This window comes from Corvus kubaryi, unplaced genomic scaffold (assembly GCF_017639235.1).
Source record: "Corvus kubaryi isolate FWS band 111438036 unplaced genomic scaffold, C.kubaryi_AGA036_p1.0 37232, whole genome shotgun sequence".
Classification (NCBI taxonomy): Eukaryota; Metazoa; Chordata; class Aves; order Passeriformes; family Corvidae; genus Corvus; species Corvus kubaryi.
Window position 1 is genome coordinate 3,221,979 of NW_024581066.1, and position 25,417 is coordinate 3,247,395.

Here is a 25,417-nt window from a genome sequence, read left to right on the forward strand (position 1 = left end):
TTTAAAAAGCTCCAAACAGCTTTTCCTTCCCTTTTAGTAATTTTATCAAAAGTGGCAAACATTGCTGCCTCTTTTAACAAGTGTTGCTGCCTGATGTTGTTGCCTGTTGCAAACCTGAGAAAATCCTCATTTTTTTACTGCCTAGACTCTGATACCAGTATTTTTAAATCAATTTTTACTTCTTTGAGCTATTTGAAGTATTTCATATCAAGTCATAGAAAATTTTGAATGAGAGCATTGATCATCAGTTCAATTCTTTCCCCTTAGCAAAACTCAGCATTCCTTTAAATAGCATTTTCTTAGTACAAATCTCTTCTGAGAGTCTGATGATTCAGTAGAGTCTGTAAGAGAACTAATATACAACAAAGTTTGCTAGAATATTAAAAAAAATTCCACATCTTTTTTTGCCCTTCATTATTGGAGAGTAGACTGCTCATTTACTAGACAAAGCTGTAAAAGTGATTGCTTTGGAGATTGGGAAAAGTAATTTTCTTACTTAGTTGATTCAGGCAACAAAGCATATTACTGCTTGAAGGAAGACTATAATACAATCAGTAAAAGCACTAATAAGCTGGATTGTGGCTTTCTTTCTTTGCCTAATTATAATTGCATATGTTTTTACTATAAAAGAAGGCTATTTTAAATATAATAGAGAGATTAGTAAACTCGCTCACTGCTTACCCCACTTCCTTTTGAAGACTTTTCTTTACTTGGATTAGCATTATGAAGCACTATATTTATTTATATACTTCTTGGATGAAACATCCATGAATTCAGTGACATTTTTTCATCCTAACACACGAGGAATTAGGATCACAACCTTTTATGAATGAAGAAGGCTAAATCTCTACCAAGAAAAATGTGGTGACTATTTATCCCTATCTCTCTTTTTAACTTAGCAACATGATTTCATTCTGATATTTTTATATTCTAAAATCATCAGTATTGGCAACAGTCACTTCTAAATATGCTGACTAGCAGTAACAACACTTGTGCGTCGTTCTCAAAATGCGCTCCTCAGACATCTGGAGCTCTGCTTTGGGTTCTGTCAGTTTCCTTCCCCTGAAGGAGAAATCCCAGTTCTGGAAGGTGAGATACTGCAGGGCAGGCAAAGAGGTGAGAACAGTTTGCCTCCTTGAGTGGCTACCACTTTTCATTTTTACAATAAGTTCATAACAGAATCTATTTTTTTCCTGCACTTTCATTAGCTGATTCCCTGAGCAGCCCTAGAGTATTATTTACAGGCTACCAAAAGCCAAGAGCACCAGCTGACCTGGCTGTGGCCATACAAGAAAAGCAGAGGCACAGCCAGAAGTAACCTGGGTCTGCCAGTGGCACAGACATTTCTTTTCACTACTTCTCCCTTGTCTCTCAGCATTTTCCCCATCTCTTTCCTTTGATTCTATCCTGTTATCTTGCCGAGTCAGCCTTTGACTGTACTACATTTTTTTCAGATCATTCCTATCTCAATGCCAATTATTTTTCTCTCCATGCTGTCACAAGCCCACTAATAACATGCTTCACCTTTTGACGACATTCTGTTCTGATCTTTTCCTAAATTAATTACTCAGTTTTCAGTTTCTGACCTTTGCTTTCATCTGATTCATTCCTCCCTCTTATTTCATTTTCCCCACTACTTTCCCCCAACATAATTCATCCTCCCTCTCCATCACTCTCTTCCACTTCATACTCAGTTCATAATTTCACTCTTGCCCTTGCCTACTCTTTCATTGTTTCATGTATCATATATATTCATCCAGTTACTCATTCAGTCCCTCTCGCTCCAGTTACTTAAGGAACATATTCTGTTTTATAACTACATAAGCAGTATGGCATATTCTTCAAGACTTTACAAATAAATTTGTGGAAAGGAAAAAATATATTTTCTTAATAGTTCTAAGGCTAATCACAGCTTTGGGTTACCCAAATTGGTTCTAGTTTTATTTTATTTACATGTGCTAGGACTTCTACAGGTATTAACTCATGATATACAGCCAAAAAATAAACAAAGATTTCTGATGGTTGTTGCAATTTGGGACTCTGGGAATTTCTTCTTGCTTTCTTAGTCCAAACAACTGAGCTATTTATTACCATGAATCTAAGGTTCTTGAAAGAACAAGACACTTCTACAGCCTCTTCTTTTATCAAAGTAAGCACATAGAATAGATACTGTAGCTCTGCTGTAGCAGACTGAAGAGTCTCACACTTGATTTACTATTGTTTTGACCAGCCTGTCAGATGCATTTTTGAGGGCTTCAACATTCTGGCTTGGTCATTCAGACACTTCATACATTTAAATGGAGGCATTTTAAAGAGAAAAATGGACGTGCCCTGATGTCAAAATCAGAAAAATCCAGACAGTGGACAGAGAAAAAATAAAATGTGTATGGGGGAAAAAATGCTTTCATTTGAGGAAATATGTAGGGGATACAAATCAATAGTTTGTCAGTTAGCAGATTTTTAACACGGATTGACTTTCTTCCAAACAGCCTATTTGAAGTGTAGAAAGCAAAACAAAAGGAAGCCACAACTCCACAGATTCTATCTTATTAGCTGGGTGAAGGACACACACAATATACAGTCAATAAAAGTGACTGCACACTGAAATCACAGAGGATTTTAGTGTCACAGAGGGACCAGACCACAAATATTGTCTCATTTCTACAGTGTAATATCAGCAACTGCCTGTGAAGGACATGAATATAGGTATATTAGTCCCCCATGACTTTTTGAACTGGTGGAGAACCAGGTCTGTAGGACTTCTTTTTCTACTCCAAACCACACAGGACAGACAGAATTAGCTCGAGCACAACAAGCGACAGAGATGGACCAGTTCAGAGCCATTTGGGATGGCAGCAGGGTACAGGACAGGGGCTGCGTAACTGGACTGCTTGCAACTGACCATGGGATCTCTACGAAAGTGAGACCAGAAGGCAGCACAGGCACTTCAAGTCCCAATATCACATCATGGACTTGGTTACAATCCCTTGTCTTATGGCTGAGAACAGCTGCTCTGTGGTCCTTTGCTTAGGAACTGTTATTTTTGAAAGCTTATCATTGCAATCATCACAATGTTCTTTTGAAGAGATTTTGGAGCTTAGTATAGATATTATGTAGTCCTAAAACTGCTGACACTTTTGTCCATCACTTTATACTAACAAAACTACTGACATTAAAAGCTTCAAGAGCAGGGATCGGTTTTGAGTCACTGAAATGACTGTCAGTTTCTGTACTACCTAATTACTAATACTTACACACTGTAGAAAGCTATTATTTTGTCCAAAGGAAGGGAAAGAGGCTGAAATCACTCTGTTCTCAAGCATAAATATTAGAGAAAATCGCTCGGTAAGGGCATGCAGTAAGAGACGGAAAAGATGGAGAGTAACACAGAGGTATCAGTCTGGGAACTTTGCTTCCAGTTGAAAAACTTTAGAAGGAGCTTAATGTAATTTGCTTTCCAACCATTAGGCTGCATAAAAATTCATAACACACCAAAGTGCTGTAGAAGCCAAAGGTTTGTTTGAGAACTGCTATAGGAGATAACCAGAAAGGTCAATATTAGCATCATAGTGGCAAATCCTTGTTACAAAGATCACGCTTGATAACTAATGCTGTATAAACCAGCAAGATTTGGTCACATGGGTTTACTTCATGCTACAGTTGTGCTGTACACAACAACCCAAGCTGAGTAGCCTTTCCAAAGTGTTCATCAAATGAAAACCAAATGGTGTTGGTCAAAGAGTGCCAGTTTGGTCTGGGCATTTATTAATGCTTCTTATATAACTTTGAGCACACAGTACTTTAATTGGGTTTAAAGCAGAAATGTTATCTTGATTGAGCTAAGCAGCAAAGGAGCTAAAAGAACGTAATACAAGTGTCCCTGTCATGTCAGCTCAGTCTTCTCAGAGCTGCCCGAGTTTGAAGTTACACTTCAGTCTAGATGACACAAAAGACTTGAACAAGGTGAGAGATGAAAAACTCAGCCCCACGGAGAAGGCTGGAGCCTGCTTGCAAAACAGTAGCAATCAACAATATACCAAATCATACCAGCAAGACTTCTGTGACTGACAAAGATACAGTTCTAAGAAAACAGTCAGGCTGCCAGTGGATATTAAGTATATGAAAATCACATGAATGGACAAAACAGAATTGACCTAAAATAAATTAACTTGCTTTCCTTGGACCCCTTTTAGGACCATTAGCCTTCATCTCTTTTCAGTATGAGATAATGTTAGTGCTTTTGCATACAAGAGAAAGAATGGGGTGCCAAAATTTCTGCAAAGGTAGCACAGCTACCTAACAAATGTTTTCTGAGCTCACACGGCCCTGGCAGCTCTTACCAGCTCTTTCAGTAGCTGTAGGTAGGAATTTGCACACTACCCATATGTTTTAAAAATGTCACAACAAATTTCTGCTAATGCCATCCGTTATTGGTTCCTCTGTACTAAAGAGTGTCAGCAACTCAAACCAGCTAGTGCCACATGGGAAGAATCCATTCCAGCTTGTAAACCATCAAGCAAGATTTGAAGATGATCCCTGTGGCACAAACCTGCTATGTTGGACCTGACTAGGCCCTACCAGACAAGAGAACTTTGCTGTTCACAAGATGGCTGGATTACAAATGCTCACAGTTGTACTGGAGCTTGTTAAATACAAAAGTGCCCACTGCTGTCAAGTCCATGAATGCACACACATTAGTACCAGACTTGAGTGCAACGATATTTGCAATCTGAAATTACGTACTAAAATACTGACCAATCTACCATGAAAGACCTTTTCCATTACAAAATTCAAAGCAGAAGAATTATGATATTGTTTCTGCTAAACACCTAACAAATATGCCTCACAGTACATCTGTCCCTAACATCTTAAATGTGCCTCACAGTACATCTAGCCTTAATTAATGAGGAACATGAATTAAATGAATGTATTATTATTTACCTATGCATGTTTGAAACAGTGACTACAGATACAGGAAAGCATGTGACTGATATTTTATAATGCAAAAGTACACATCACCAATGGGAGGGTACTGTCTTTGGGTACACAGCCATTTCTCTCAGCAAAGGTATTCATTTTTAAGTCTACAGACACAGAAGCTGTAGAGTTTAGAATGAGGATTTATTGCTTACATATCTGGCTCTAAAAGACACAGAATTTTTGGCTTAAGTGAACCTTTTTCCCCCTTCCTTTTTGCAAAACAAGCCAGCACAACCTAAGGTCCCGGCTGCCTTCAGAATTTAAATTATTGTGAAGGTTGTTTAGGTTTTGTTTCCTCCCTCTGTTGGCTGTGGATGTGACAGCCTCATACTGCAAATCCTCTCCTGCTAGAGAATTCTGTAAGTCAGGCTATGCCTAAATCTTTTTAAAGTTAGTGTGCTTCAGGCTCACAAGAGAAAATAAGCTGCTCACATTGTGAACTATTATGGTGCCTAAAATGAGGATTACTGTGTATCCAGGGGAAGTTTCACTCTCAGATTAGGCATCTAGTTTCCTGTAGAACCTATAATAAAAACTGGATTATAACCAGTTTATTACATTTTTTGAGTTAAAAGACATCCAAAAAAAGCAGCAGGCAATGCTGTAAAAAATGTTTTTACCCAGCTCCTCATTTGGAATTACACAGAAGGATTGATACTCCAATGAAGTTTTAAAATTCTGTCCTACAAGTAGAACCTTAAAACAATTCTGTTGCTATTAAGGGTAAGACATTTCTTTCAAAATATATCTGGAGGCAATAGAAGGAGTAGAAGCAGAGTAAGGACTGGAAGCCGGGTTTCTTCCATCCCAAATGGATGTGCGACTACTACAGCCATCTTCAAATGTAGATAGAGATTAAAAGATTTTCTGCAAACTGTTAGAAGTCAAATAGGAAGGACCAAGGGAGCACCACTACAAAATATCTTCTGCTCTTCCTAAACCTTTGTGACTGCAAACTCAGTTTTAAGAAGTTTAAGATGTTCAATGCTAGCTTAAATGATTTGCTTTCTGTCAGGTGCCTGGTAAGGCAGACAGCTGTAAGGTAAAAGCTGGCAGTTTAGAAACCTTCAGACAGAACAGGATTTTCAACATCATCTTCTGCAACTCAGACAGATGTTCTGTGTTGAAGACATTTGGTGTATTGATACACATCTAACAAAAATACTCCCCACCTGCTCTTTTCAGTCATGTTTCATAAGGTTGGATGTGGCTTACTTTACCTTGCAGGACCTAGCTCTCCAACTGAAACAAGTAAGAAACATTGCACACGAATTCTCATGGGATTTAGGCACAAAACCAACACTGAACATCCCCTTGTGATCAATACGATTGTGGATGCGTGCACACTGTGCAACATAAACTAAGGTAAGACAGCTTAGGTGCCTAAACAGAAAGATGTTTCTCCAAAAACAAACCTAGCAGGAGTTTCTGGATGTTAGTGTTGCCTAGATGTTAGGTAAGAATGCTTGAATCTCTGACGCAAAACTAATACCTGCCTCTTTTGTTTAAGGATGGGATGCAGCTAGCTTTGGAAATTCAGCTTGGTAATTCTCACTACGTAGAACTCTGTCAAAGTAACTATGCATTCTAAGAGGCAGAGAACTTAATGAGATCTTTTATCTTGGAACTGGCTTTAAGATTGCTTGTCATAGGCTTAAAGCTGAGAAAATACCAGGAAATGCTCTTCAGCAGCAACTAATAAAAGCTAAATCAAATCATGCATCTACTCTTTTGTGGTACCCAAGTTATATAAAATAATAATAACAAATGAACAAGGCCTGATTCATAATAAATCAAAATATAAAAATGAATTTAAAATCAGATGTCAAAGATGTTGCCAGTGCAATTTTCATTAGCTGCCTTTTGTACACTCTCATATTTTCAAGTGTGACTTAGAGTTTTAGAAAAATGTCAACATTTACGATTTGAAAGAAATGGAAGAGATTTCTCCCCCTCTGTTCACACGCACCTTTAACTCTGTAAAACTCACATCCAAATTACTTGCTTCCTTCAGGAGGATTTACCCCTAGTCTACTGGTCCTCTCAAAAAATCCTGCTCACTTCTTTATGAAAAATCATAGGGAAAAAATAGTCTATTTTTGGTACTGCTGCAGGAACTTCCCCCATCTTAACATCCTTCCCTCACACACAGTCTTGGAGAATCCAGCCTAGGAAATGCATGAAGAAAGCAATGGAGCTACAGATCCATTCAATGCCTTACATAAAACCATCCACTGAACATCAGCTGTCAAGAGCACTCTTTACATTCCAATGGAACATGCATCAGATAATATTATTTTTATGGTACATTGTGCAAAAACTGGCCATCTGGACAGGCAGAAATCTCTTCAAGATCCACCTTCAGGATTCCAGCCTTCCATGACACGAATGGAGTGTATTTTCTTTTTAGTCTTTGCAGAGTACTTACATTGATTCTCAACATTTACTTCACATGAAAAGGAATTAAAGACTTAATTAGAATCAGAAAATCCCAGGTTAGAAGGCCCCTCAGAAGATCATCTGACCCAGTTTTTTGTGGAAAAAGGGAGCCTGTATGAGATCATCCAGCACCCTGTCCAGTCACGTCTTGGAAACCTCCAGTCATGGGGACTCTACCCATCTCTGAGGAAGGTTGTTCCAGTGAATGATTGTTCTTACTGAAAAAAAGTTCTTTCTTACGTTGAGATGAATGTCCTTAAGCACATAAGTTTATGTTCTCCTTCCAAACTATTATGGAACTATTAAACCCAGCTTTGAAACCAATCTAGATCTTTCCCATGCACCAGAGCTACAAGGCCATTCCTCACAGAGGCCTGTTTATTTTATTCTTAAAATTGCCAGTGATAGCTCTATTCTAATCTCTTTACAGTCCACTGTCCCCATATTTTGAACATTTTCAGTAGTACTGAAACCAAGTGTTCTGAGCTTAATATAAATCCATGTCATCATTGTTTATTCTACCAAAAGCTTTCAAAAAACTCAAGTCACCCAAACCCCAAACAGTTTCAGGCCCAAAGAAACTTACCAGGAAATGTTCCCTCTTAGTCTTATAGCTTTATCTTTTCCGGAAAAAATGGCAGTTTCTCCCAAATGGTCAATTTTGCATTCCTAGGGTTTGCAGTGTACAAAGGGTCTAGTTCAGAAAAAGTGCCCAACTCACAGCTTGTTTCATAAGAAGAAACTGCTCTGATACTCCCAGACAATCTCCATCTTTTCTATGACATAACAAACACCTTTCAGTTCTTCTACAGTATGTTAAAAATTACATCTTCCCTTCTCCCACAAGAAGATAGGGAAAGGGAACATGATTGTGGCCAAAGGTAAAAGCTCATGCTCCCACAACTCTAAAACTATGCAGCACCGTAAGTGTGCCAACAGAAGCAGACAGAATATGGAATTAAACACATTTCATAATTTATATAAATCACATTCACTATTGCTGCCCATTGTGCTACACTTATGTTAAGACAGTACAGAAAAGTACAGGAAACCCTCAAACTTCTTAAGAGTCCCTTGATATTACATGAACTTGAGCTCTCTGGTGCCATGGCAGATTGAACCTATCTCAACCAGGTTCCAGTGGTCCTTCCTCCCTTGTCAACCCCAGCTATGTGTTTCCTTTTTCTGTGTTATCCCCAGCCTGTGAGATCACACGCTGAGTAAGGCAGAAATCTAAAGCAAATGACAATTAAGCTAGCCAAAAAAACAAGCAGTCTGTAGCCAAAGCAGCCCCCTGAACTGTCTTACCACATGATCACTGGTGCAAGGAAGAAGGCAAGGACAACATATGGTGGGGAGAGCAAAGAGGAAGCTGGGATCATGCAGCTGCCCAGATACAACCTGTTTTAATTTGTCACGGAATGGTATCTGTTAGTGTTTGTAATCTAAAGAGCACAACTCAATGCATAAAAAATTTCTAGAGCTTTACTATCTACTCATTTATTTGTCACCCTGCAACAATGTAACTTTTTAGTTTTTCTGTTTTGGTTGTATCTAATTAGGAGAAAGTGTAATCCTGGGCAAATGTACATGAACTCCTCAGTGAACAACAGCTGCACGTGTGATCTAGTTACTGGATCCTGCCCTATGACAATGAATTCCTATTATTCTCCAATTTCATTGCTAATACTCAAAAGTGATTAGTTGAGTTAGATGATATTTTTTCCTTAAATCACACTGTGACACAGACAGACTCCTCTTTTCTTACCCGCCTCAGCCACCATTGACAAAAGATAAAATATCCCTTGCAAGTATATGAAAGATGCTTAATGAAAAAGGTGTATTGGGGTAAAAAAGAAATAGTAAAGGAAGCAAGCAATGAAAATTGAAGAAGGAAAATCCATTGGAATGTCTTAAAAATCATGAACACTGTCAGCTAAAATAAGATTGCAATTAGTAAGAGATTTAGATTCTGTACACATGAGAAATAATACAACCTGCTAATTGGAGACAGTGCTATTGAAATGTTACTGATGAACAAAGACTGGTACATAATTATGTGTAAGGAGGGGGAGGGTTACAAGCAATGTCTCAATCCAGTAGACTGAGCCACAGCTGAGAAAAGGCTAAAACAATAACCATGAAAACAAGCATTAATAAGCTACTGTCACAGTATGAAGAGGATAAAGAAGAACGTTTGTTTACACAATGAGCCAAATTCTGTCTAAAGACAGACCTACCTTTCACAAGAGTCATATACAGATATGCATAGTATGGATATACATATGTCCTACAAAAATAACATCACTGTTTATAGTCTGTCTAGTAATAATTTTGACAACATGAGCTGGGAGAACTTACATGTGGTTAATTTTTTTTAATTACTAATATACTTTTTAAAATTTTAATTGTGACTATAGAAAACAAATGCTCAGCTCTGGCTTCTGGTGCCTGTGTTGCCACTAACAATCACTGGTTGTCTCCAAGAGACAGAAGGAGCAAGAAACCTCACGTAACAGTCATGTTGTAAAAATAAATTAATTAATACTGTATTTTCAGAGCACTCAGATACCACAGTGAGAAACAGCATGGAAAGGCCTATGAGGAAATTAATCATTCTGCATTCAGTGCAGGATCTGGCAGATGTGCAATGAAGAAAGCCTAGAGACACATATTAAATATGAAGATAAAAAAAGATTCTAGCCATTACCAGCAGAAATAATATCCCCTGAATGAACATCAACTGCCTTAGGCATTAAATGTTTGATGCATTCTCATTCAATATAAAGGAAAACCCTCTGATTAATATGGCAAGATTACAAGGAGTACCAGCCAGGTATTTTGTGCAAAATACAAAAATCTGATAATGTAATTAAAGTCTATCATAAATGTATGTTATGGGATTAGTATTTCCTAATTTTTGCATGCTTAATTTTGCAACTAAATAACACTCCCACAGTCCAGCAATTATTAGCAAATGTACATGACCTCAGCACTCAGAGAATCCTGCCGCCACAGCTCTAGGTGTGGTATGTGTTAGCACAATAAATCAATCCATGTTTCACACTGCAGCCATTGGATTCCTGTAATCAATCTCCCCTGCTTTACAGCTACCTCAAGTAAGTCAGGATAGCATAAACAGGGCAAAAAAAAGTCACTGGAGTGATGACAAACCTGCAGGTTCACAGCTAGCTCAGATGTCTACACTAGCACTGCAACTGTGAATTACTGATTTTATTTTACTCCACATCAGTGCAGTTCTGCTCCCCCATCCATGTAAGTTATGCTTCATCTTACCCCATCAGCCCACATCTGAAGTCAGATTTCAACCTTCTCCTCTATTAATCAATAGGGACAGCTGCTGGAGAGGAAGGATGTGTGGAGAGGACTCTAGGTAGGATGTACCCTTGCTTCCTACAGTTCTTCAGAAAGGGGGAGAAGAGGCAAGGGGACTTGATGCATGCCTGTCTAGAAAAAGGAAAGATGTGCTGGAATAATCTGTCTGGCAGAAACAGTCTCAACATCTGTGTTGAGATGCAGCAGTACAGGAACCTACCGTGGTTCCTTGTACAAAAAAGCTGAAACACCGCATGAAAACATATGGATGACCAAGTACTGGTCTCCAAGCAATCCCATGTGTTTAAACCCATTCCACTTCATCAAGGCTACTTAAAGCAGACAGGGTGTGCTACATGAAGATTCCTTTTAAGGTTCCTGGGCAATATATTAGCAGGTGCATCCGGGGCCAACAGCCAAATTATCCTTTGCCCTAGCCCTAGGAACCAGTCTGCACCACATGAGGGCACAGCTCAGGGGTTCTGATCACTCAGTCTGCTGAAAAGAAAGGCAAGACTCTTCCATCCTCTCCAAGAAATAGCAATTCTCTTTCATAATCAGCAGAACAACTTGGAGACAGTCTGACTCTTGCATACAACCTGCCTTGGAAAGAAGAGCCAAGGCTATGCCCACCTAGCAAGGTGAAGGCAGACTCAGAAAGGCAGGAAATTCCCAGAGTCCCACTGATTGCGTATGTGCTTTCTGTCCATACTACTGCCCATGGATTAGGTGCCAAGCACATTTGCTGCTTAGGATCAATCAGAGTAGCTTATCAGCTGATGAAACCCAGAGTAGTGTTTAGACTCTCCGCTGCCTAATTCAGACCACCACCACAAGTCTGGGTTTGGGTTTGTTCAGACAAACATTCTGGTTCTCAATCTTGAGATGCTTCACAGCTTGGCTGAGCTACTGATAACATTTATTGCTTTCTTCTCCAAGAGAGGAATGTATCTGTTGAAAAGGGGGCATGGCATATTTTAAAGACAAATCTGACCACTTGCAGGAAAAAAAAAATTAGTTGTCTTCATGGATATATGTCCACATGATAATGCACAGCTCCCTTTCAACAATCGGTCCTGACTGATTTCTGAGGGTGCAGGTGACCAGCCCCTCACATGCAAAAAGATTAATAATTTTAGTAGATAGATCTTCCAGGACAGCATAGCAAAGATTATTGGTATTTTTTCTTTTTTTTTTAAGCTAGACTCCCACTGACCTTCTGTTTTACACAAGCAGGACATACCATGAACTGCTCATATAAGGTCTACTCATTTCAACATAAAATTAAGACAACTAAATCTGACTGAATTTAAAACTAATTTATTTCTTCTCAGGAATGCAAAACCAAGTAAAGATTTATCTACCTTTCATGGAGATAAAAACCAAACAACAAACCTAAATGAGTGAAAGAATTGCAACAGAGCTGGCAATCACCTTGCCATAACCAAGACATTCTAATAAAAATATCAGAGTTTGTTGAAATTAGCAGACCAAAACATGGAATAAGAAAAAAAAAATCCTAGTGAGAAATTCTAGAAGTTGCAGTATTGATGTTTGAGACAGGCCAACAGTACACAGTGATATATATAATTCCAGGGTTCAAAGATGATGAAAACAAAACTCACAAGAATTACTAGCAACTTTCTCCAATCCTTTGTAGCTCAGAGCACAAATATATTGATCAATTCATTTGAATACTGTAAGATTTCCTGTCTCAGAAATCTGAAAAAGGCATAAGGGAAACTGAAGCTAGCAAAATTGTAAAAGCCTCTGCTCTGTTGTTTGGTCTTTTTTCAAAAAGCTCACAGGTTGGATTAATTCCCACATAAACTGAAGGATGTGTTAAACATTTCTCCCCCTTTTATAGCTAAAAATTTCTCCTCATCTTTTTTTGAAAGAGGGTAATTTTTGGTATTGGGTATTTTTAATTGATAGTTAAAATATCTATTGCCAGTACACCAATATAAATGTACAGGCCCACCTCTCCCATTCTCTGACTCACCGGAATTGGGATATTAGAATCACAGGGAAAAGAAACAACTTTTTCAAAGATAATTTCACTGACATTGATGTTAAAATACCTGTTTCTTTTTCAACAGATCAGAAAAAGATACTTCACATATATCTGACAAAGTATTTGGTATATTCTTACTGGTTATCAGAGGATCGATATCTCTTTTGGTTATGTAGCAGAAATAATCAAATCCCTGAAACAGGCAGTGTCATGAAATGATGAGGGTCTATAGTTACTAATTTTTAAATTAAATTTAAGTTTATTAAATTTAAATAACATGTTATTCTTGATTTAAAAGCCAATCTCCCTCAGGGATAAGGACTTCCATCAGCAATATTCTTTTACTTGTGCAGTGAGGAGGTTATAAGGAATTCAAACAAATATAGATTGATTTTTGTTGGAAGAGGGTGCTCTTTATTCATTACCATGAACAGTCATGCTATGTTAAGGTGCTACTACCCATAACAAGTCCTTTGCTTAATTAATTTTTTTGATTTCTCTTTGTAATCCAAATAGGCATCTGTGTCAAAAATGATCACCATCAAAATATATAGGTTCTTTTTGCTCTTTGAAATGGGTATCCTACCCTTAAAATCATGCTTTTATCAGATTATACAGATAACTAACAGGAGAAATGTGTATGAGATTGCTAAAACTCCTAAGAGAGACAAATTTCTTTCAGCAATTCTTAAAATCTCTTCACTAGCTTCCACATAGTTTTATATAAAACAAGTTTATTCATGTAGTGCCAATGCACAATCCCTCTTTGGATAGGGATTTTTGCACCTCAAAGTAACAATTAGGAAAGCAGAGACCAAAGAAATACACATAGCACAGAAAACCTTGTCAGCTCGCTAAGTCTGACCAATGGTCCAGTGCATCAGAATCATCAGTACCATACACATTGTTTTATAAATTTACTTTGCTGTTGCTCAAGAGGAAAAATATCTTGTCCCACAAAGTATTACCCCAGACTCTCAGGTTATGTTGCCTACTATTAAAATGGCTACAGGGAATTTAAACACCTATCTAATCATGTACTGCCTTTTTATTTGCTTGCAAACTGCAAACATCAACTACAGTAACAGTTTCAGATTATTGACATCTACGAACCCGAGAAAGCTAAAGGTTTATAGGGTAATAGTTCAATACCAGTAGTGGGCATTTTATGTATCATCCGAGTCTGCATTTTAAATAACAGGAACATCACGCAGCAGTCAATGGCAGGACAACAGAAAGACCTTGGTCTTACCCTTTGTTTTCAAGTCGTTTAATACCTTTGATTCCATGGGCAGTTTATCGCTCACTAGTTTTATCTCAATATTTCGGGACGCCAGATCAAGCAATTTTTCAAAAAGACGCTGACCCTGGGAAGAACATTAAAGGAAAGGAGAAGCTTTAAGACACAGAATTGATCAAACTGCATATCAACAAATTAAAGAGGCACGTTAAAACAAAAGCATTATAAACAACAGCTGTGTAACTATGTTCCTAGATATGATTAAACCTACCCTAAAGGTTAGCAACTCAAATTCGTTTTCTTGGAGAAATACTGTTCCAAAGGCCAAAAAGGTTGCTTCCTTTTCCCAGATTGTGCAATACTGACGAGGTGACAGGTGTCAGGCAGAAAATGAAGTGTCCAGGGGTTTTATGCTGCATGCGCACTTTTTGACATTAACTTTCTTCTAAATAATCACAGCCTCTTGACTTAGGATTAAAAGTTCAAGGAAAAGAGTTTATTACATTTTTTTTCTGTATTGAGTGATATTTTTGCAAGTGGTTCTAACCAGAGTACAACACATTTCCAAGTAGCTGCATGCTCATCTTTAGATGAGTTACACCATGAAGGAAAACTATGATTTTTAGGTATTTTACACGCATTTACTATTTATACTAAATAAAATTTTATTATTTAAATCCTATTTCTAACACAGAACAAGAAAGGGAATGTCATACTGAGGTGGATACATGTCAAAACAGAAATCAAGACATTTGTTTCACATGAAAAATAAAATTTTAAATTGCCACATTTTTCCATATCCAAGAAACTAACAAGAAGCAAAACTTCTGATTGCATTGTAAATGTTTAAATTTTAGGTTCAGTATTTTAAATTAAATTTAAAAAGTTAAGTTAGTAACATCCAACTAGACCACATAAAGAATAGACTCTCCAGTGTATTACTCCTGTGTTGTTACTACAATTACAGACAAAGTTCATTTCCTTGCTGCTATTCTAACTTGCTACTTCAGACACCACTTTCAATTAGCACTCCAATACACAAAGACTTTGGGCTTATGCACCTGACAAAATGCCTGCCCTACCTACACAGTTCACTTTAGATTCAATGTAATGCTTGTCCCAAGGTAAAGCTAAAACAAAAAAAGCAACAGCTATACATCAACTTTCAAACAAACAGGCAGAAGATAAAGCTCTTCACAGAACCGTTACATAATTCTCTGTAATAACTGTTACTCTGAGAATCTTAAAAGGATCTTTCAATTCAACAAAAATGACCAAACCAAGAACAGTTTGGGATGATGTAATATGATGTAGCATGGACCAACAAAACCTCAGACAAAAGCCCTCCCCACAGATTGAAAACCCATAAGCAGCAGACAGTGGAAAGCCAACCTTTGCCCTGAAATTGACTGCACAGATTGATACTTTGGGCCTGCTGGGCCTTAAGCATTACATAGCCACAGAAAGTAGTGCTCCCCTGTCTACAGTACAGACCTATCTTTTAATAGTCACTTATTTTGAATATATGTGGCAAAATAAGAATACCCATCCTCCTAAAATATAGCTTCCTCAAAATTACCCATCGGCCAGAAGCTGCAATAGAAACAGAACTACTGTTTGGTTGACTTTTGTAATGTATGCCTGCTTGCTCACTCAAATCCATGGTATAGCTCCCTGCTCGTCCCAAGGCTCTCAAGAACTTAGCAGTGAACACAATACTGCCATAATGAAAGCATTGAAGAATAGCTAACAGAACAGGAAAACAAAAACATTCTTTGCATGAAGTTCCAAATGCTTCTCATGCTCAGATTCAGCATTTCTCAAGGTGACTAGGTGGTTCCATATGCAAGAAATGCCATCCATGATTTTAACTCACACACCCAAGAGCCCTGAGTTGCTGTCTAAGTCAAGAAGTGGCTTTCCCTCACATACCTCATCAAGCTAAAAAAAATCCTTAATTCTTATACCAGAGATTGTGCTGGATCTTTTAAAGAAGAAGAGCAGATGTTACAGAGAATGTAAAAACTAATGAGATAAGAGTGGGGAGGAGATGGATGCTGCATATGGAGTTGTGCAGCTGCTCCAACACAGTTCTGGGGCAGCGGAGGCGCACTGACCAATCTTCCTGGGCGCCCTGCTCCCTCCCAGAGGGTTTCTCCTGCAAGTGCGACAGTCTGGCACTGTTAGGCTCTAATGAAATATGGGAACAGCAATCGCTGCCTTGCTGTCTGCTGAATTCCCAATCCTTGCTTTGCCCTATCCCCCAGCTAACCCAAAGTGTCAGCTCCTGGCATGTCAGAGCTCAGCCAGCCTTTGGATGTGCTTCATATGGGTTCCCCCACTGGAAACACCAGCAGTTTTGGTTTTCATTAGCTACATCTTTGCAAAAGTGAGCGGGGAAAATTAAGGACTAAAAGGTTTGCATTATGCATAATAATTAATATACATATAAATAGAAACAGCTACTCAGAAAGGTTCTCTATGTTGATTCCATTTACTAGGTAGAAAAATAAACACTGGTTTTGTTTAGGTTATCTATAAAAACTGATTTTGTCTAGAAGTACAGCAGAAAGCTCTAGCATACAAAAATAAACGTGGAAAATGCATTCATAAATTTGACGGAAACTTATTATCATTATCAATACAAATTAATGCGTTAGCTGTTCTGATAAAGAAATGCTTAGAAAGTTAATTTCTAAAACTGATAAAATGAATTGCTTCAGGGGGATGGTTCCTAATTTTATTTCCCTATGGTAGTTATTTTTGGATATTACTGTCACTTCTACCTGCAGGAGATTTACATATGATTTATAAAAGCTTTGATAAACAAGCCTGGACTTTCTGTATTAACTGTAGTTTGGACAAAAAAGAACCTGGCAGCACCTCCTGAGTTTTCCTTGATATTAGTACTCCCTGATGTAACCAACATAAGCATAGCTGTCTCCTACAGGCCATGCTGCTGAACAGCCCATCCTATGGGTTAATAGATCGCTTGGAGTGCAGCCCTGCATTCCAATGAAACCATCTTCTCTGAAAATGCATCTGTTTTCCCATCAGGGACACCACAGACTATTCATTTACAGTTTGTTTTTTTTCAATTATGTTTATAAATGGTAAAACCTCAAATTGATTCAATATTTAAAGTATCTCTAAGTAGTGATGGTTAAAACTAGGAGTGCACTCACCACAAATATCTGTGTTTATACAGGTACACAAAAACCACCACCCGTGACAGAATTGGAAAGAATTCCCTTTGTCTCACCTGTCACTGCATCATCCCTCAGCAGGCATTCATACCCTCACCGAGGCTTCAGCTAGACACACCAAACTATGAAAAATTCACAACTTGCTTTTAAAAGCAAGTAAATAGGGTTACTAGAAATTCTTCCTTCACTGCTGAAGAACCTAGACTTCTTCTCCATTAATATTAATTTGGAACTCCGTTTCTACACTTTCTGACATGTTTACTTGTAATTTTACTGGTTCGTTCTATGAAAAGGAAAAAAGATGGGATGGAAGGTCTGAAATGTTTTGTTACTGCTGTCAGAACATTTGAAATGCTTCTGTTGAATACAAACCCTTATGCTGTCATTCAGACCACACTCCTTTTGTGAGACAATACCAGGCTGCTGCGCGGCTACGTGACAGTGATCAGAAGCATTTCTATATACCCAGCTTGTGAGGACTGACAAATAGGAGCAGCCAAGTGCTATGAAACTGTGGCTACCTTATACCAATATCTGCATTTTAACAAACAATACCATCAGAAATCTGCTTATCCTGATAAAATTTTCTGTTACACTTTTCGCTGGCCTGTTTGAAAAAAACTTACCAAAAGTGACAAATATGAATGTAAAAAGTATTTATCACATGAAAAAATGGACTTTTGCATGGTAGCTTTAAACTATCACGAATCTCAAACATCAGTTCCAACTCTACCTGCCACAGAAAACTGGTGAATGTAAAAAACCAAAAAAAAAGAAAGCTGTCATTACTAAAATGTCCTGAAATTTCCCCCAAAGCAACTTATTGGCAGTCTCTAGACAAGCTGATTGTAGCCTGGCTGATTTCCCTTGCCTGCTCGTCTCTATCAGCATAGGTTCCTCATTAGAAATAACATGGGGAAATACAAACATGAAAACGCTGTATTTACTGAAAGACTCTCAAATTGTTTTATTGTATTCTTCAGTAACACAGATTCCTACAGTTCAGAAAATGCTTATCTTTTTAATCCCACAGAAAAAACCTGGTTATTTCACAGACTTTTCTTCTGGTTTTTTTAGATGTAATTCTACTATTTTTTCCCCCAAGTTTTCCTATAATCAAGCCTCTGGGTATATTTCTAAAACATCACTAAAAACCCTAGCATGCTGGCAGAAACCAATAGAGCAAATAAACCAAGAAATCCTAACTTTTACTGCTGCTATTTAATACAGAACTTCAGAAACTTAAATGCTTTCCTCAATTCTTCTAACCAAACAACTAATGCAAAGGGAGGGAATATGCTTTCATTTTGAAAACTCCTTTCATGGAATTTATTTTCTATGCCTCAGTCAGTACCAGGGAAACACCACCACCTGAAGAGGGGAGATGTTTGTGTAAAGATGAGCTGATAGATGTCTATAGCTCATCCTATCCAATTTCTGCTGGGAGCTGCTAGGTGTGGAGATACCCTTTTCTTTTTTTATTTATTTCCATTTTTTAATAATTTTCAAGGAAGGGAACTTACGCTCTTTCACTAACATTTGCTCTACCAAACAAATCACTTAAGCTTCTTGGGCAATGCATGTGTGAGTGACTCACGATTTCTCATCAGAGATTCATTACAAATCTGGACAGCTGCCTTACATGAGACAAAGTATCAGATGGATGGGGCACCTCCCATCAAGCCATTTGGGAGATGTGCAGTACGTTGGTGAACAAAATCAGAAGAATCTATTTTTTATGTGATACTTGTGAAAATCAGATGCAGATCTACCCTTCAATCATCTTATGTTCATCCAAATATCCATCCAGGGACAGCTGTGTCATACTCATGGCAATACCAATAAGCCATGAGGCATTGATTCTGATTTGTGAAAAACAAACTGAAGTCTGTGAAGGACTTCGTGGAAATCTAAAAGGTCATTCTAAATTAAAGTTTCAAAATACAAGATGAGCCAGAGGAAATGAACTGTGAAAATTGTGAACTGGAATGATCTTGTATTCACCTCTCTCTTTTCAGTGAAAATGAATCAAAAGCCATCCTCAAAAAAATGTTTCCATTTTCCTCTAATATCTCTAAACTGGCACAGGAAGAGTCACATACATTCCACAAAAACCTCAATGCTTTTCCATGACAACTGTCCTGCTATCTTGAAAACACACATATGACAACACAAAGTCACCACAATATGTGGATTTTTTTCTGAATGATAAAAGCAGTGTAGAGAGAACTCACCATTTTGCAAAGCAAGTATTTGTTTACTTGACTGCTTTATCTGTTGAAGCACAGAAACACTGTCTCATCATGTGTCTGCCTTTAGAGAATCCAATTTAGCAAAACTCATCATCTCAGATGACTGAGTGTGGCTGCTGTGACCTGGACAGCTCAGTTGGCATTCAATGTTTATTCAGATTCTTAACAACAAAATATGGACAAGCAAGAGTCAAGGACACCAGGTAATGTACCCCCAAACAAAAATAAAGAAAAATACAGCAGGAAGTTCTGCAATTTTATATATGCAAATGTGTGCATTTATATATACATATATATATATATGTATGTCCAATATATATTTGGACAAGATGGACGATATGTATACATACAGATGACACATATATTTGGCATATACATGTATGTGTGTATACAAAGTCGCAGAATTTCCTGCTGTATTTTTCTTCAATATGTATATTGCCCATATGTGTGTGTACATGTATCTATGGATGCATGTAGGTATGTGACTACACAGACTTACATAGAGAATGTAGTTAAACCTTGCAACTAATTAAGAAAAAGAAATCTAGCCAACTCTGCTTTTCTCCTTCAAAAACCCATGTCTGTTAAGTGCTCTTGTGGAAAACCTTGCTTTCCAATATGCCTTGACTGTTCATAAAACGAGAATTGCTAATTATAGAGCAGGATGTGGGTCCATATGGAAAATGGATATGTCCTTAGTTTCTAAAAAACAAGAATCATTCACAGAACAACTAGAACTCATTCACTAAGCACTGTACTACCTGGGAGTTTTACATCTTATCCCCTTACCTTTCATAATGCTCCTGCTATGTTAGGAAAATTTCCCCAAACTCAAACTGTAAAGACTTGAGGGCATTGGACTTATTCTTCAAACAATTATAGTGTATATATATATAAATATATATATATATGGATTATAGTTATTGAAGCTCCTCTGAAATTTCACTTTCATTTCACCAAGTGGAGAAAGCAGATGTAATGATTCAAGTTTTCTCTCTTCCCTGTCTCAGACTGAGCTTTGTGTACATTCTCTGGGGCAGCAATTTGCTAAGAAACACTGCCTCTTGGCAATTTTTTAGCAATCAGACTGGCCAATAACAATACAGTGTTTTAGCATGAATAGACAAGCTTGACAGAAAGATCTATCAGCTGTTCAGCCCACACTGCTGTATAAATGAGGAAATGACTGGAATATTAATTGCCTTTAAACACAAGTAATTACTCATTTTTGTAAGACTACTAGCAGGCAGAAGAAGATAACTCAAACAGAATATTATGAAAAATGTTTCATTTTTCTGGCTTTAACTGTGCATTTGAGGACAAAAGACCAAATTCACCTCTTAGATGTCTCTTCTTCTTCTCCCTGCTGAATAGTATCTTACAGTTTTTACTTTGCAATGCGAATGTGGATTTGATGCTTAACTAGTGAAATCCCAATTTCCAGTTCACTATTTTTTGTCCTCTGTTTGGGATTTGTTAGGCTCTGCCAGTTTTGAAGCAAATGACAGGCTGAATTTTTTTCAGACAATACTTTTGAAAGATTCATGCACACATCAATTCATGCACATCCTAGAAACATCTAAGGCACCATCTCTTTGAATTCATCGCTTGAATGACAGTACATGTGTTTGAAGTTACTTAGGCAATAAATTTAAATAAAGCTTAGCTGCATAATTACATTGTGAAAAAAGTCAATATTTTGATATTCCATAAATTTATTTACAAACCATATTCCAATATTTATAAGCACTCTGAAATGAAGGGTTTGCATTACATTTTATATTCATCTGCTCACCTTATATTTTCAGTATTTTAAATGGACAGGCAGCAAACTTACTCTGAAGAAAAGTTAATGTATGCTGCTCAACTAGGCTACAGTCTATTTCAAAAGAAGCAGAATATAGTTGGTTAGAATACCAGGATTTGCCTATCATCTACCAAAAGGCATTTTTTACTGCACAGCATCAACAGAACTAGAAAGGAAAGCCAAGAGTTTATGCCATAGTATAATAGAGTTGAGTCCTTACAGTTACCTGGCTGTCATTTTAGCCCCATTTCATGTCAGCTGAGTGGCTCCTTTTGGCAAACAATCTATCTAGTGGAAAAGAGGAGATACTCTCAGCCTATCACTTCTTTGATATCTTAGTTTCTCAAGTGATGCTAAATGGAAACCTTTCCTGACCATATTTCTAAGAGGACTGCTCTCAAGAATAAAGTGTTTGTTGGCACAGCATCACTGTAATGCATGTCTGCCTTATTCACTATGATTTATGATTTTTCATTCTGTTCTTAATTGCAGAAGTCTCAAACACCGCTCTCTCCCAAGAGTAATTTTGAAAAGCTATGAATCATCTGATACTATATTGTTCTTTGTAAGTCTATCCCTCTATTTGGCTGGAAAATTAATCCACAGGCTTGCCTTTTTATTTCATCAGTAACACCAATAGAAAATAATTGCATAGATTCATGAATATTCCCAAATAGGTGGATGTGCAAATATAGATACAATTTGACAGCTTTCTTAAGGTTACACAATGCCTTTCTTCCCTAAGATGGAAGTGCTGTGAGTATGTGTTGAACGTTATCTAGTCCAAGCACACCACCACTCTCAGAAACTTTTCTATTGGCAGGAAAATCCCCATAAGAAAATGAATTTTTAGACTACCCAAACAAATAGTTCTGCTATAGGGAAGGGTTTTAGTTCTGTAAAATTAATAGTTTGACAATAAGAACAGACTGTTAAGGTCCCACTCTTTCGTTAGGCTAGAACATACCTGGCATGCTGATGGATGGCTGTGATTGAGGTCCCACTGGGAAGATACTATGTCAACAGACTTTTCAGCCATATTAAGCAAATTCATCCAGCCTTGGAAAAGAGACAAATGGGATGGTGCACTGTCTGAATAGTTGATCCCTTCAGGAATATTTTCCACAAGAGCAACCCTGAGAATAGATAAGGAAAAAATAACCACTTAACAAAAGCACTTTTCTTTATTAGAAGGTTCCAAATTGTAAAGAATGTCATGTTTTGGGCCTGGGGTTCAACATCTGCTCCCAGAGGCTCTCAGCAGTTTGCCACCCTGCAACTCTCTCTGAAGCATGACTGTCATGCTCCACACTTCCCAGAACAATGAAGTGCAGAAATGACCTACTGCTAACGCAGCAAAGCCAATCAAGCTTTTGAAGCTCTGCAAAATTAGCTTACACAGGGAAAATGTTATTTTTTACAACACAGTAAGTGGGAATCAGTGCTTAAGGTGAGGATGGGAAGAATGAAACAATCTCCTCTTGCTTTGCCATTCTCATCTCTGAATATATTTTCTTTTCTCTAAGGAATGTGGCAAGATGTACACTCCCTGGCATTCTCTTAGGTCTGCTTTTACAACGGATATTTTATTACATCGCAGTCCCTACATACAAATTCTCCCTTTCCAACTGCTCTAAGCTACCCAATTTTTCTGCTTTTGTTTACCTGTGTAAGGCTCTAACTGGGATCCAGTGGTTAAAAAAAGAATTATGACCTTTTAGCTTCCTGCTTTTTTTGGAAAGCTCTTTGATCTTACTGCCTAGAGTATTCAAAACATTTTCAAATTAGACTACAGAAATTCATACGGATACAATCACATCCAGGAAGCCAAACGAGCATTGTAGTAAACTGTCAGCTCAAAATATGCTCCTCTGCTTCAGGGAAATGATGTGTTTCATTCAGCACACCACCTCACTGCTAGATTTCCTTAAATTCCAGCAGGTAAAGCCTCTCTCTACACTCAATAGAGGAATTTCAAAATGAAGCTAAGTCAAACAAGTTCTTCAATCCTGTCTTTAGGTAAATTTTCAAATAAATGCTCCCAACATCTGCCACTTTTACTGTGAATGATGCAAACCAGATGTAGGAAAGGTGTAGTAGGAACTTGGAGAATACAAGTACCTCAAGCATTTCCACACTGTTTTTGTACTTATCAATAGTGTTAATTATCAACTCCAGTAATATGAATATAATTTGTAAACTTTAAGTAAATCATTATTACAGAATTCCAGAGTAAAAGAGAATTGTACATATTTTGACTCTTGGAAAAAAATGTTAGTGCAGTATTTTCTAGTTTATCCTAGAGGGTTCACATGGAAACTTTTACAGGTATTTCAGAATATCAAGCACATTTGTGAAGTGAATCCATTAAAAGATTGAAAACTGGTACTTGTAAACAATGTTAGGAAAACCCAGCAAGAACTGTGATAAAATCAACCCATGGTCATTACCACACTCTCAATCTCCCGGCCTGGCAAAAAATCCCACCACCCAAACCAGAACAGGCACAGCTCCTCCTGTATGTTCTCTTAGTCCCCAAAATCTGTCAAACATAGGTATCACTAAGCTGCAATTACCAATGACACTCTTCACATCTTACTTTGAACACACTATTCTATTTATTACCATTAAACTTAGCTACGTTGCAGTAATGGAGTTGTAAATCAGCAAATAAACTGTAGAATGTTAAAAACGCAACTAGATTGTTTTTATGCCATAAAGTATATTTCATTCTAAAACATTCTACCTACCTTGTTTACAAACTTTCTGAAATAACTAGTGCTCCAAAAATTGAGTGCCCTTTTAAAAACATTTAGAAATAAACGATTTTACTCTAACACTCAGGGGCTTAGGCTTACTTCTGCCAATAATTCTGTTACAGAATTTCATAAAACTGTGGTTAGATCCCTTGAAAGCCTGGCTTGTTCTTTTTCTATAGTTAGAATTACTAATCATATTGCAGCTCTTAACATGCCCAAGTTTCCAGAACTGTTTTATGGAGAGTTGTAGGATGGCCACCTTCAAAGAGCAAGAAATTGAAGCTGAGAAGATAAAGTGATCTCTACGAGGACATATAACCCCCCTCAGTAATCCAGTTGCAAAGGTGAGAAATGAATGCACCTCTTTCTGGAATCTTCCATGCCCATCTCAATCCCCTCTGAACATGGGAAAGAGTCATTCTGAATATGCTTAAGAGACATTCTTAATATCAAATGATTATTCAAAAATAAAATAATGTCAAATGCAGTTCTGATTTAGCTAGAATTTAAAAGTGCACACCACTCTCTTGAACAAATAGTGACCAAAATTTCCCAACATTAGAATATTGCCTGACATACATGGTGTTTTCTAGTGGAACCCATACAAATGAATTACACAGGAGCCTACAAAACAACTGATAGGATAGAATCTGTCACAGTCACTTCCAGTGGCTTTTAATAGTGTTTCCTATGGGCTATACTGAACTCATGTCTCACTGGAAAGCATTAGCTTAACTTATATTTTTCCTGCCTCTTTCTCTGGCAAGTTGAGAGCTGCCAAAAACCTAACACTGTCACAGAAGGGCTAAAATTATCTGGAGGTCATTTAGTTCAACCCTCTTTGTCAAAGGAGGGTCAGCGCCAGCAGGTTGATCAGGACACTCTCCAGTCAGGTTTTTGCATATCTCCAATATCTCCAAATCCAAAACTCATCGTGTTTGAGATGAGGGACCTGACCCAAACACATACATGTTTATTTCTGACTTCACATGATTTAGGTCTGCATTAAACTATAATGCAGGAAGAGTTGTGGCTGTGGGTCACTGCAGTTTACATACATTTTGGTACAGATACCATCAAGATATGCACAAAAGTTGGGCTCTTCCTCATTTCTCATGCATTAAAACCATTTTTTTGTTCAAAGAAAGTAGCAAGGAAAACTTACTGGGCAATAAGGAATTCAACTCCTCCTAAAAGGGCCCTTGTCAAGGACAAGGCGCCTCTTGGTAAGGAAGTTTGTCCCAGCTACTGGAATGAACTTGCCCTTCACTGGGAGAACAGCTCCCAATTTCTAAATCTGCGTAGCGTTCACCAGGCTATGGCACCAGCACTAAATAACATACATGACTACACAGCTCTTGCCATTGCATAATTTGGGTTTGGT

General features: G+C 37.7%; 1 protein-coding gene across 3 annotated transcripts in view; it reads right to left on the minus strand.

Annotated features, from left to right (window-relative positions):
* Positions 1 to 25,417, minus strand: part of PLD5 (phospholipase D family member 5) — a 176,878-nt gene that overhangs the window by 42,844 nt on the left and 108,617 nt on the right. For all 3 annotated transcript variants that reach the window (XM_042022993.1, XM_042022994.1, XM_042022995.1), the window contains 2 exons: positions 22,242 to 22,410; positions 14,022 to 14,136 (listed from right to left, as the gene is read on the minus strand). In XM_042022993.1, the coding sequence (XP_041878927.1) occupies positions 14,022 to 14,136; positions 22,242 to 22,410 (284 nt within the window). The remainder of the gene's footprint in view (positions 1 to 14,021; positions 14,137 to 22,241; positions 22,411 to 25,417) is intronic.